The sequence below is a fragment of the Schistocerca serialis genome, chromosome 9 (genome assembly GCF_023864345.2).
Source record: "Schistocerca serialis cubense isolate TAMUIC-IGC-003099 chromosome 9, iqSchSeri2.2, whole genome shotgun sequence".
NCBI lineage: Eukaryota > Metazoa > Arthropoda > Insecta > Orthoptera > Acrididae > Schistocerca > Schistocerca serialis.
In genome coordinates, this window is record NC_064646.1 from 136,106,578 (window position 1) to 136,120,600 (window position 14,023).

The 14,023-nt window shown below is 40.0% G+C and overlaps 1 protein-coding gene across 1 annotated transcript in view; it reads right to left on the reverse strand.

The window, feature by feature from the left end:
• Positions 1-1,189, reverse strand: part of LOC126418947 (uncharacterized) — a 47,638-nt gene extending 46,449 nt beyond the window's left edge. The window contains exons 1-2 of the mRNA XM_050085983.1: positions 786-1,189; positions 454-678 (exon numbers count right to left, since the gene is read on the reverse strand). Coding sequence (XP_049941940.1) covers positions 454-678; positions 786-941 — 381 coding nt within the window. The 5' untranslated portion in view covers positions 942-1,189. The remainder of the gene's footprint in view (positions 1-453; positions 679-785) is intronic.
• Positions 1,190-14,023: the final 12,834 nt, after the last annotated feature.

The window sequence follows — 14,023 nt, forward strand, 5'->3', positions numbered from 1 at the left end:
TGGGCACGAGGGAGGGGTGGGGGGAGGGGCGTGTCGCCACGTGAGGGACACAGCAGGGAGGGGGAGAGCAACCCTACCCCTCTCACCCCACCATCGCCCGGCATGCACCACAGTGGATTCTATTATTCGTGCCAACAAAATTGACACTTGGCGCGGCGGCTGATGGGAGCGACCGTAAATGGAAAGTGCCTTTATGGTCTTTCCCATAAGCCGTAGCGCTGCCTCAACTTAGTGTACCCGTATATTACATTCCATTGACATTGCCTACTACAGGGCGCTGCGCTCGCTGTGTTGTTACCTTAGGTTGGTAAGGGCGGATATACTTTAATATGTACTGGCCCGAAATCAACCGACTCCCACCGATTCCTCTGCTCCCAGAAACAAAAACAAAACTGCCAAGTTACATTGTCCTGTGAATAAATACTATAACTTAAAACCCTTTACGTTACATACCTGTGACACTGATTCCTCATAATTTGAAACTGTCATTCCATGCTGCGTTTCTTCGCCATCTAGGAATTGAAGCAGATGGTAGTACCAAAGCCTGGGAATGTGCACGTCATCCTCGCCTGCGCCAGACATCATCGACTCGTTTGTTTTCCTCTTTTCCTTGCGATAAGAACTCCGGAGTGAGTTGATTTTCTTTATTACTGAATCCCTGTCTGCGCTAGGATCCATCTGCAATCGTTTATGCGGGAAACCTTGTTATCAGTACACAAGATGCATAATAATTCTTAAGTACAATAAACACCAACAATGAAACGAAAATTCCAACACTTACTAACCTCCTTCAATTTGGCAACCATTTTACGATATGCCAAGTTTTTCTTATTTCGGTCGTTGTATTCTTTCGATTTTACCTTCCAAAGGCAAGGTAGAGATTTGTACAGTTCAATAAATTCTGTTATAAATGCCTTAGGATAACAACGCACGTCCGTCATTTTTAAACATACGCAAAAAAGTCTTCTGTCACTACAATAGTAATAGAACCAACTTCGCTAACGTTATCGCCTTCACACTCGAGAGCTTCACCGTGCAAAATGAGTTTGTGCAGTTAAGGCCTTCACCAGGCCGACGGTTCCACAAGCGACACTTATCGACCTGCGCCAGCTGGGCTTTTCTCGTCCGTGCGCGCGCAGCTTTTCCGTTACAAACCGGTTTGCACAGGCTATCACGCGGCGCAGTACGCGTGTCTCGGCGCACACTGAAGCGCGGTAGGCTGCTGCGCAGGCAAGTTGGCCCGAGAGGCAACGCAGCATAGCGTGGGCAGGGGTGTACACGACGGCAGAGGAAGCTGCCGCAGGCATCCACGTACGGGAATCCGAGGAGGCTGTAGTACAGTCCGAGGCAACGCAGCAGTGTGCAAGCTAGGGCTGTACACACGGACACAGGCAGTAGAAGCAGATAGTCTTATTCTTTGTAGGAGACTCGGCCCGTGGATAAGGCCATGCATAATATAGACCGCGCGTGATGCTTTTGTATGAAACCAACATTCATGTCAGCTGATGTTTGGAAATCGTCTGCAGGCGGCTTATTAAACAAACATTAACGCACCGGAGTATTGAGGTTTGAAGCCAGTACCTAAGTCGCGTTGCGTAGGGTAGCTAGAATTTGTTGCTAGCAAACAGGGACATTTCTCTAAAATTAACTAACACCGGCCGTTATTTGTGTATCATAAACCGGGACATTTCGGGTCACTTTTCTTAACGTTAAAAAAGTGAAATATTTGTGCAAAATACTGTTGTATTCAATTGATTTGGTAAAATAAATAAATGAACACTTTATACTGTAATTAATTTAATAAAACCCAAGAGAGGGCATTCAGGTGGTAATAACATTTAACAATATTAGTACTGATAACAAAAGCCTTTTTTATTTGGAAACATTAATACCAGATACAAAATTATCTACTGAAACACTGTATGTTGAAGTGAAAAGTTCACATGATTTGTTGTCTTACGCTTCATATTTATCTGAATATTGAGCTTTGGAGGAAAGATCTTTCCGCTGCTTGACGTATTCATAAACCTTAGAGCAATTCACTTGATAATTAAAAACATTTAATTAGTGCTTCGACTGTTGGTAGTTGCTATTTGTTCCGTTCCTCAGTCCACTGCGCATTCATGAGAGAAAATATTCGTTCCACGTTTGCATTATGCCGTGGAATACTGAGGACGAATTCACACAGATTCAGAAACTGAGAATACTGTTCTTCGCATCCAATCTGTCGAAAGAAATAGGTCCATTTCTCCTGACATGATGTGCTACCCCCAGTTCTTTATTGATTTCTGACTCAGTGAACTGCTTGAGTAAAGAAAACTGGTCAAACAATAAACTGCAACCTACTGCCAACCCTCTACCTTGTACAAATGTTAATGTCCTTGTCACGTTGTGGGTGTTTCATGATCGTGGAAAAACGGACCGATGGTCTTTGCAGTCGGATCCCTTCAACCCCCACAAACCAACCAAACTTCTCACATTGCTCCACTCAGGTTCTGCGTCCAGCAACATCTATTTGGAAATAAAGAACTCATTGAGATTTGTTAACCATTTTTCTAAATAAGCTGTACACTTTTCATAAAACTGTTCTACATCAACATGAAATTTTTGATTTTCAGTAGTTAATGCAACCTCGCTGTTCCACATTGAGTGGAACAAAGCTTTCTTCTTTAAGACGTTCTAAGATTCTGTAGTAATTTCCAAAATCGCAGCTACTTCTATAACACTGCTGTCTGCTTTCTCAAGTTTAAGTATTTGTCTCTGAAACAAGCTCAACTGGCTATGCAGGAACCACGCAGATGCGCTTCCGTTTCGATTCTGGAAAAGGGATGTCAGAAATTTAGGTCCCTTTTCTTCTACGACGAAGAATGATTTAAGAGCATCATACAACTTCAGTACTCTCTCTACAGTAACAAAGATATCCACATTGTTATTGTATGTGACAACAATGCATGATACTCTATGTCCGGAAACTCAAAAAACTCTTTTAGACGCTCCTTTCGTACTGTGTATATGGAGAAGTAATTGAAAAGTTTAATTATAAGTATTTCTCCGTCAACACTTATCACGTGAGCGGCTGTCTTGGCAGCAGTGTGTAGCATGTGAGCAGGGTAGCCAACTCCTAAAAGATTTTCGTTTACTTCACTTTTCATTCTAGCAAATACATTCTATCTGCTCGTCGCACTCCTCCAAAATTAGTATTAGCACTGACACTGCAATACTCTTACTCTTATCAATTTTATTTTCTTCTAATGCAGTAGGCTGTTTCATTTGGCAACGAAATTAATTTCAGCAATTTCACTTTAATGCCATTCTGAGGTGTAAAATATTGAACAATTAATGGAAATATTTTTTTAGCCTTGTGATTACTCGCATCTGTAGCTATTGAATAATAGCGGAGCAGTGAAAAGTCGTCGCATATGTTTGACAGTGTGGTAAAAATCTGCTTTCAAACTACTGCTGTTTTGGTTCTGCCCAACGTGGCACTCTTCGATTGAAGCTTAGTCTAAAAGTACATCTACAGATTTCAAAGACATTTGATGTTCAACTGTATGGTAACACATCGTTAATGCCGCTGCTGCTACTGACTGGCTCTGTTTTCATGACTTTGAAATAAAAAAGCTGTCAATTTTTTTAAGTGCTAGCAGAGCACATGTTTGATTTATGCTTTTGGCTGCCTAAATGATCCGTAATATCTGCCCTTTCTCCACGTAAATGGAAACATATGAATTACATATTTCACGTCAACAAAACATGTCATCCTCGTTTGATGAAAAACGATTCTTCTGTACAATTGTCTTGAAAGCAATACTTTCGCTTTTGCATTTGGAGTTCATTTCCCACACACGCAAACATGAGCTAAGCACAATAAGCCTCGGACAGAGAAACGAGTAGCTGCAACGTCTTGACTGAATTGAATCCCAACACAAGAGTTAATAACAGAAGCGTTACGCTCAATAAAAGCCCTGAATAGACGCCGGCAGGCGCAACAATGAAACAAATCATTATTGTGCTTAATAGTTAAAACACAAATCCACGCCAGCATTTGGGAAAAAATAGACGGTACGAGAGTATTTCTGTGGCATCACAAAACTGGTATCCCGAAAAAAACGTGACGCTCATTTTTTAAATCCGAAACCAGACTGTCCAGAAAAACCGGAGCGTCTGGCCACCCTAGCATTGCGTCACTACGCGCTTCGTGGCAGCTAACAGCTACAATTTTTCTCATTGTTAACTGAACCCGAACATTGATTTTTAACACCTGAATGACCAACTGTATAGTACTGTACGCGAAGCACTACAATTAACGTAAATTCTGCGGAATTTCCAATTTCATTGTGATGTTTCCGACTGGTGATATAGTAACAAATAAAGTTTGAAACATTCTATTTACATTTATAACAGTATAATACATTCCATCCTGCATTTTCCAGTATTTACAGTTCTAATAGTTTTTCCATTGCACAATTTTTACAAGCCTCGGGATTAAAAGTTGCTCAGTGAACTCCCCTTTGCGCTACAATGTGTGTCATTTGGTTCACCTCTAACGCAGAACGGGGAGACAAAACGTGAGCCTCGCAGGAAACCGATTCCTCAAATATACATGTGAAATGCTTTTTATGCTGTTAACATGGCAGTGCATGCGCCTGAAATTTGGACGCGGCTGGTCTCACAGACCCTTAAAATTTCCATTGCCTTTAATTTACATTGTTACATAAGTTATGGAGGGAAGTGATAGTAAATTAAGTAGTATCATTACTAATCACTTTAATGTTGTTGTGGTCTTCAGTCCTGAGACTGGTTTGATACAGCTCTCCATGCTACTCTATCCTGTGCAAGCTTCATCTTCCAGTACGTACTGCAGCCTACATCCTTCTGAATCTGCTTAGTGTATTCATCTCTTGGCCTCCCTCTATTTTTTAAACTCCACGCTGCCCTCCAATACTAAATTGGTGATCCATTGATACTTCAGAACATGTGCTACCAACCGATCCCTTCTTCTAGTCAAGTTGTGCCACAAACTACTCTTCTCCCCAATCCTATTCAATACCTCCTCATTAGTTATGTGATGTATCCATCTAATCCTCAGCATTCTTCTGTAGCACCACATTTCGAATGCTTCTATTCTCCTCTTGTCCAAACTATTTATCGTCCATGTTTCACTTCCATACATGGCTACACTCCATACAAATACTTTCAGAAACGACATCCTGACACTTAAATCTATACTCGATGTTAACAAATTTCTCTTCTTCAGAAACGCTTTCCTTGCCATTGCCAGTCGACATTGTACATACTCTCTACTTCGACCATCATCAGTTGTTTTGCTCCCCAAATAGCAAAACTCCTTTACTACTTTCGGTGTCTCATTTCCTAATCTAATTCCCCCAGCATCATCTGATTTAAATCGACTACATTCCATTATCCTCGTTTTGCTTTTGTTGATGTTCATCTTATATCCTCCCTTCAAGACACTGTCCATTCCGTTCAACTGCTCTTCCAAGTCCTTCGCTGTCTCTGACAGAATTACAATGTCATCGGCGAACCTCAAGTTTTTATTTCTTCTCCATGGATTTTAATACCTACTCCGAATTTTTCTTTTGTTTCCTTTACTGCTTGCTCAATATACAGATTGAATGACATCGGGGAGAGGCTACAACCCTGTCTCACTCCCTTCCCAACCACTGCTTCCCTTTCATGCCCATCGACTCTTATAACTGCCATGTGGTTTCTATACAAATTGTAAATAGCCTTTCGCTCGCTGTATTTTACCCCTGCCACCTTCAGAATTTGAAAGAGTGTATTCCAGTCAACATTGTCAAAAGCTTTCTCCAAGTCTACAAATGCTAGAAACGTAGGTAGCCTTTTCTTAATCCAGCTTTTAAGATAAGTCGTAGGGTCAGTATTGCCTCACGTGTTCCCATATTTCTACGGAATCCAAACTGATCTTCCCCGAGGTCGGCTTCTACCATTTTCCATTCGTCTGTAAAGAATTCGTGTTAGTATTTTGCAGCCGTGACTTATTAAACTGATAGTTCGGTATATCTACTTAAAATTAAAAATATATATTTTTGTCAAAAGCATTTACACGAAGTTAAGAAACAAAAAAATTGAGCTGCTATCAAAATATACATATACTGTACGGAATATTTTTGTCGGTACGGTCTTGGTGCACTGTAACAGAATGCTCAAGGCAAATTTACGTCTCGCAGTTTTTACAAACATATCTAGTTTTTCTCGTTTTGCTTTTGCAGTTCACACATGTCCTCATGCAGTTGATTCCACTTCAGAGCTTTTCAGACTACAAAGCTCTCCAATTACCTCAGTTACCTTTCTTTGTCAAAGTTTTTGGTATTGCCCTTTGCTGAAGATGGTCTTGCAGAAGCGCAATAGAAAGCAGCCTCAAGAATGCTTCTCAATTGCTCCTTTTTATTTGTTTTGAAAATAATAGTGGCATCTAATTTTCTTCTCTTCTGCCTCGTAAGAACATTCCATGATGCTGTTACGATACTTACAAGATACTACAACAAGGTACCAAGCAACGTCTGTTGTAATGCTAAACAAATCCAACACCGCTTACATGTGCGCGCGGGAATAAAGAAAGCAGACTAACGAAAAACTGTCAATGCACGCGGCTGGTCCGTGGTAACCAAGAGCTAGTTGTAAGCTAACCGAAAGTGTTGGTGTTAACGTAGCAGGTCCCGCCATACTAAACGACGCGTATTATTGACACTTAAAAGGTGCTGAGAAGATAACTGCTTGGAAGCTATTGTCAGACATTGTATTAATATGAAAATATTCCCTGTGGCCTCACGGACCCCCTGCGTGTACTTTTAGGTTAAAAGAAATGGCACACGATTTTCTCCATTACCTCAAACCGATAAAAGTGCGAATAAACGCAGCTTATACTTCATTTCACGATGCAGAATGCACCTCGAGGGTTTTGCTCTGGACTAATAGTTCTCAGGTTTTGTTATTCCTCGGTTGATAGCTACAGAGAAAATATTAAAGGAAAATTTGTGGCATAACATACGGCTTCATTATCCTTCAGATATCAAATGTCTCAAATACAAAATTGTCGAGCGAAATATGTTAGCTGTGAGGCTTTTTTGCTTAAAAACTCTTTCTTTTCAAGGCAAGAGTCCAAACATTCCTTCTTACTTCACCAGAGGGGAAATTATCAATATAGGGGTCATATAAAATACTGCAGCGAATTTCCACACGTATTCTTAGTAGAAACGTATGTAAAGAATGTAGTGGTTAAGTGTGTAATGCCCTCAAATAGGCTTTAGCATCTGCTCAGCAAATATCACCTTTCGCTTCAGCCTATAGGTCATTGGCTTGCTCTCTAAAAATATCCTTAAACGCCTGTGTGTGCGCTGTCCTTAGCTTGACCTTGTTTTCGGGATTACTGCGGAAGCGATACGTAAGGGCTTGTAGTACATTCCTAGATTTATCACTCAAAAGATGGCTCGAGAAACTTCGTAAGTAGGCTTTACGGGATAATTTGCTTCTATTTTCAAGGGTCCACTAGCTCAGTTCATCTTCGCTACGCTCTCCCATGGGAAAAAGAAACTTATGGCGGTTTGTGCTGTGCTTTTTTTTATCTATTCGATAGCCGTTCTTAGTGCTGTTTGTTACACGCCCCGCACTCATGGGCACTATTCAACGATAGGTCACAAGAGCATTTTGTAAGCAATATCCGTTGTAGACTGTTTGCATTTCTCTAGTCATTTACCAATAAAGAGCATTCTGCCACGTGTTTCACCTACGACAGAAAATATATGTGATCGTTTCATTTCATATCCCTACAAAGTATTACACCCTGGCATTTGTACGAGTTGACTGATTTCAACTGTCTCATTGACATTGTGGTCAATAGCATGCCACGTTTTTTCGTCTATGAAAAGTACAATTATACATTATTGAATATTTAATGCGAGTTAGGAATCTGTCACTTACCAAGATCTAACTGAATATCTGTGCAGCTTTTTTCAGGCAGTAAGAGCTGCATCAAACCAGTCTCAGGACTGAAGACCACAACAACAACAACAACAAATACACTACTGGCCATTAAAATTGCTACACCTCGAAGATGACGTGCTACAGACGTGAAATTTAACCGACGGGAAGAGGATGCTCTGTATGCAAATGATTAGCTTTCCAGAGCATTCACACAAGGTTGGCGCCGGTGGCGATACCTACAACGTGCTGAAATGAGGAAAGTTTCCAACCGATTTCTCATACACAAACACCAGTTGACCGGCGTTGTCTGGTGAAACATTGTGATGCCTCGTGTAAGGAGGAGAAATGCGTACCATCACGTTTCCGACTTTGATAAAGGTCGGATAGTAGCCTATCGCGATTGCGGTTTATCGTATCGCGACATTGCAGCTCTCGTTGGTCGAGATCCAATGACTGTTAGCAGAATATGGAATCGGTGGGTTCAGCAGGGTAATACGGAACTCCGTGCTGGATCCAAACGGCCTCGTATCACTAGCAGTCGATATGACAGGCATCTTATCCGCATGGCTGTAAAGAATCGTGCAGCCACGACTCAATCCCTGAGTCAACAGATGGGGGCGTTTGCAGGACAACAACCATCTACACGAACAGTTCGCAGTTCGACGACGTTTGCAGCAGAATGGACTATCAGCTCGGAGACCATGGCTGCGGTTACACTTGACGCAACATCACAGACAGAAGCGCCTGCGATGTTGTACTCAACGACGAACCTGGGTGCACGAATGGCAAAACGTCATTTTTTCGGATGAATCCAGGCTCTGTTTACAGCATCATGATGGTCGCATCCGTGTTTGGCGACATCGCGGTGAACGCACATTGGAAGCGTGTATTCGTCATCGCCATACTGGCGTATCACCCGGGGTGATGGAATGGGGTGCCATTGGTTACACGTACCGGTCACCCCTTTGTACGCATTGGCGGCACTTTGAACAGTGGACGTTACATTTCAGATGTGTTACGACCTGTGGCTCTACCCTTCATTCGATCCCTACAAAATCCTACATTTCAGCAGAATAATGCACAACCGCATATTTTAGATCCTGTACGGGCCTTTCTGGGTACAGAAAATGTTCGACTGCTGCCCTGGCCAGCACATTTTCCAGATCTCTCACCAGTTGAAAACGTATGGTCAATGGTGGCCGAGCAACTGGCTCGTCACAATACGCGAGTCACTACTCTTGATGAACTGTGCTATCGTGTTGAAGCTGCATGGGCAGCTGTACTTGTACACGCCATCCAAGCTCTGTTTGACTCAATGCCCAGGGGTATCAAGGCCGTTATTACGGCCAGACATAGTTGTTCTGGGTACTGATTTCGCAGGATCTATGCACCCAAATTGCGTGAAAATGTAATCACACGTCAGTTCTACTATAATATATTGGTCCAATGAATACCTGTTTATCATCTGCATTTCTTCTTGGTGTAGCAATTTTAATGGCCAGTAGTGTAATTACAGATAACTATACTCTATGCGAAATGTCTGAAACTAGTAGTAATATTGTCTTTTAAGTTAATCAATACACATTATGAACAATAACATTAACAAGAGTCCCAACATATTTCCCTTACACACTTATGTATAAACAATAAAAAGTTACTAAAAATACTGCGCTAAAGAAAAATTTACGACCTGTATCTAACTTCGCTGCTGGCGGTGCCCACATTCATTTTTCATTCATTCGCACATCCCATATCGTACATCCCCCATGAAGTCATCCGTTCGGAGGCCATGAATCACGCTTAGTGTGAATCATTCACTGCAGTAATATGTCTTTATGGTTCAGGAATAGATTCTGATTTCGAAACTGAAGGCCTAGCGCTACTATGACAGAGAGAGAGAGAGAGAGAGAGAGAGAGAGAGAAACTGACAAATGAAAAAACATTGTATTGTAGAAGGGCTGGAAAGCAACAAGCGCCTAGGAAAGCTCCCGTGTGTCTTTCTCTGTTAGGGATATGTTTTACAATATTATCGCTGTTGTGAACGGGGCATTATTGCGAGTGTGAAAGCCGAATTGCATCAACTAGAAATTGAGCTAGCACGATCATCTTTGTTTTATTACTGTTAAATAAATTAAAGTAAATTAAATTTTCTTCTGACTGTTCATTAGAATTTTATTTCACGTGGATTTCAGCTTATGGCATTATTTAAAAAATAAATCACGTCTCGCTGAAACCATCCATGTGTCCGCCGCTCTATTTATTACACTTCTGTAGTTCTTGTCGATCAAATTCACGTCACATATTCACCAAACAAAGTCATAGATTATTTTCCGTTCGCATGCTTAAGAACAGTAAGAGCCACGTCCCAGACCAACTGCAGAATGCCAAGAAACGGTGCTCCACATTCGTTTTCGCATACCGCAAAACAAGGAGCCGTGGTCTCCAAAGTGTCGAAGGCGAAGAAGAATTTCGTCTTGATTTCCAACTTACTATTTAATGGCGCGACTGGCGAAATAATAAGTATTAAAATAAAAACTTGAATTAACCAAATTCTATAATAAAAGAAAATGCGGTGTTGACGTTGTAGTGTGAGATATTAAGACTTCAGCGGGCTCTAAAAGGCAAAAATGTGGCCAATGGTTAGATTTTCTTCAGCACTGAACGGCACAACAATAACTATAAAACGGAAACGATATAATGAGACGACTAGATTTTCGTCAAGACCTAAGAAAAGAAATGGTTCAAAACCACTTGCAGAGAAATTCCAATCCAGGTTTTTCTTTATCACTGTCATCTAGATTTGATGAATTTCTGCAGACTGATGAGGAAAAGAGGAAAATCGACACAAGCGATAACAAAGTGCGGAAGAGATGTAGACAGTGTTAGATGAAAAAAGAACACTCGACTGAAAAGATGCAAGTGTCATTCATGTGGTGCTTATCTCTGCCTCCAGTATGGTACTTTAATATGGAAAACCGAAGGTGACGATCAATGACTGATTCAGAGAAAATGCACAATCCGTAAAATAACGAATATCAGCTGTTTTGCCCACTATGAACAATCAAAACTTCTTGTGTACTCAAAAACCACACCATAACTGCTTTTTTTCAGTCGCATTTTCTGTATGATTTACTATATCTTTTGTAAACAAAGAAGAATTAATGCAGTTTGATGCAGTTAACCGCGTGGCTAATTCCTTCATATTTCAAGAATGATACAGTAATTCCAGTTCCAAAGAAAGCAGGTATTGACAGGTGTGAATGTTATCGAACTAGTAAATCAATGTCAAACTGACATGGTAGGAGGTTGGATGGAAAGACTAGTGGAAGCTCACTCATATCAACTAATTGTTGCATGACCTGGGATGGACGCCGATCTCTGGTAAGATCAGATGGGTTCCAAAAAAATGCAGAAACACGCTAGGTGCTACTGACCCTACGACTTATTTTAGAAGGCTGGAGAAAGCCATACCTACATTTATTACATTTCTAAATTCAGATAAAGTTTTACACAGTTTTGACTGGAATAAACCCTTTGATACTGGAGCGAAGGGTTACCAACAAATTGTACATACTAAAAATATTCGCAGCCTAGATCGTGTAAAATATTTATTTATTTAGGACAACCAGTTTCGACAGACTTTTCTGTCATCTTCAGGTCTTAAGAATCTCTTTGTTGTGAAACCTGTTCATTTTACGTTGAACCTCACGCCAAGTTGTCAAGTGGATAAAAACTTGGCGTGAGAACAACACATTTCACAACAAAAAGATTTTTAAGGTCTGAAGATGACAGCAAAGTCTTTCGAAACCGGTTGTCTTACGTAAAGAAATATTTTATGCGATCCAGGCTGTTGAATGTTTTTTAACAAGTAAAATAGATCGCTCCTTCAACACTCTCAAAATAAGAAAAGTGAAAGGTGATATTTGCTGGGCAGATGCTAAAGTCTATTTGAGGGCATTACACACTTAATCACTACATTCTTTACAGCAATTATAAGAATCGAAGGACATGAAAGGGAAGCAATAGTTGAGAAAGGAGTGAGAAATATTAGCATATCCCCAGTATTATTCAATTAGTATTCTAGACAAGCATAACGGAAACTATAGAGAAATTCGAAAAAGAGAAGAAAAGTTCAGGGAGGAGAAATTAAAAAGAGGTTTCCCAGCAATATTATTATTCTATCACAGACGTCCAAGGACTTTTGGAAGAGGAGGTGAACTAAAACGATGTCTTGAAAACAGGCTGTAAGATGAACGTCAACAAAATTAAGACAGTCGGGTATAGTCGAATCAAATCACGATATGCTGAGGAAATAAGATAAGGAAATGACACACAAAGTAACAGACGAGTTGTTATTTTAGTAACAAAACACCAACCATTATTATTATTATTATTGTTATTATTATTATTATTTATTATTATAGCAGAAGAACAGAGGATATAAGAATACAGACTGGCAACAGCAAAAAAAAAAAAAAAGATTTCTGAAAAATTAGTTAAAATCAAATATAAATTTGAGGTCTTTTGTTTTTATATTTTTTTCGGTACAATTATATGAGCATATAACAGTGCTGTTGCCGTGTCTACAAGCCAATGTGAATCTTAATACTGCAATGATTAAAAAATATACAGTCATTGTGTAATATGTGATATCTGTCAATCTAAGTAATGATAAAAATGAAATCATATACAGTATTTACTTGGTGGATTTTATAGGCAACATAGTAATTGTTTGTACTCTCTCTGTCTGAAGATGACCACTGGTTGGTAAAATGATTATGTGATTGCGTACTAAGTATGCAAATAAAAGAACGCAAAGGGGCCTTCACACGTTCAATAATGTTGTCAAACCGTCCATATATGACCGTCTGAGGGCACGTGTTGTATTGGCAATACTAAAATTATTGATGGGCAATGTTTATGGCCCTAAAAATATTGTCAATACATACTGACACGTGATAAGTATTGATGGTCTGACAATATTCTACATTCGCATGTTGACAGAACTTCATGAAGCAGCTACATGGCGATATAGTGCACTGTTTTATGTTTTCAGTTCGCGTTTGTGCATATCATAACTAAGATTTTTTCGACACAAAACAATCTTAATACACCAATGCGATGGTAATCATCGTATGTAGCATTTTAGGATGGTCAACAGAGGATTCTCTATGACACTGCTTAGTTTATTAATTTGAAAATGTAGTATAGGTCGAAGCATTACGTAGTAGTTTGGGAAAAACTGCTTCCACTTCGAAAAACCCGTTATACATCTGTAATTACTAGTAATAAATATTCGAAATGTATGTCAGTTTCACCAAATTACCATACGAAACATAAAAAGAATGTTTTACGTTAAGTGCTTGAACATGTTCTTGCCAGACAGATGTAATTGTTTCACAGGTTTCCATAGAATTTTGATTTGCTGATATCACAGAATCGAACTTCGAGCATTCGAAGGACCTGTGTGTCCAAAGAAATCTTAAAGTTACTTCTAATCTCCCGTCAACACGGTATCTCGTATCAACATTAATACCTTGCTGTACAGTTCAAGACTCATCGGAAAACAATTTACGAAATCTTTAGGATCCATCGTTCAGACTTGTTAGTAAATTAACTTGTGACCAGTCGCTACTTTTTTTTTGCAACCACTTTGTCTTTTTCACCGTTGTTGCCTGAAAGTCATAGCTCATACAGCTGCAGCACTCACTTTCTGTTGGGAATTCGACATTTTAACCTCGTAAAACCGCATTGTTAACTAACGAGTTTAGTCAGTATTGTTGATGGTCTGAGGTCAGTCCAATATATTGAAGGTTTGACAAACTATTACTGTCAGTACATACCGAACGTTTTCAGGCCCCTTTAGTCATCATTTGATCTCCAAGCCAATGCCATTTTTCTCCAAAATAAATTTAAGTATTGGGAAGTCTCTACTGAAGTTATTTATCTGAGTGTAGCCTTGTAAACAAAATAAACGTGGACGATAAGCAGTTCAGACAAGAACAGAATGGAACCTTTTGAAATGCGGGGCTCCCCAAGAATTCTGAAGATTACACGG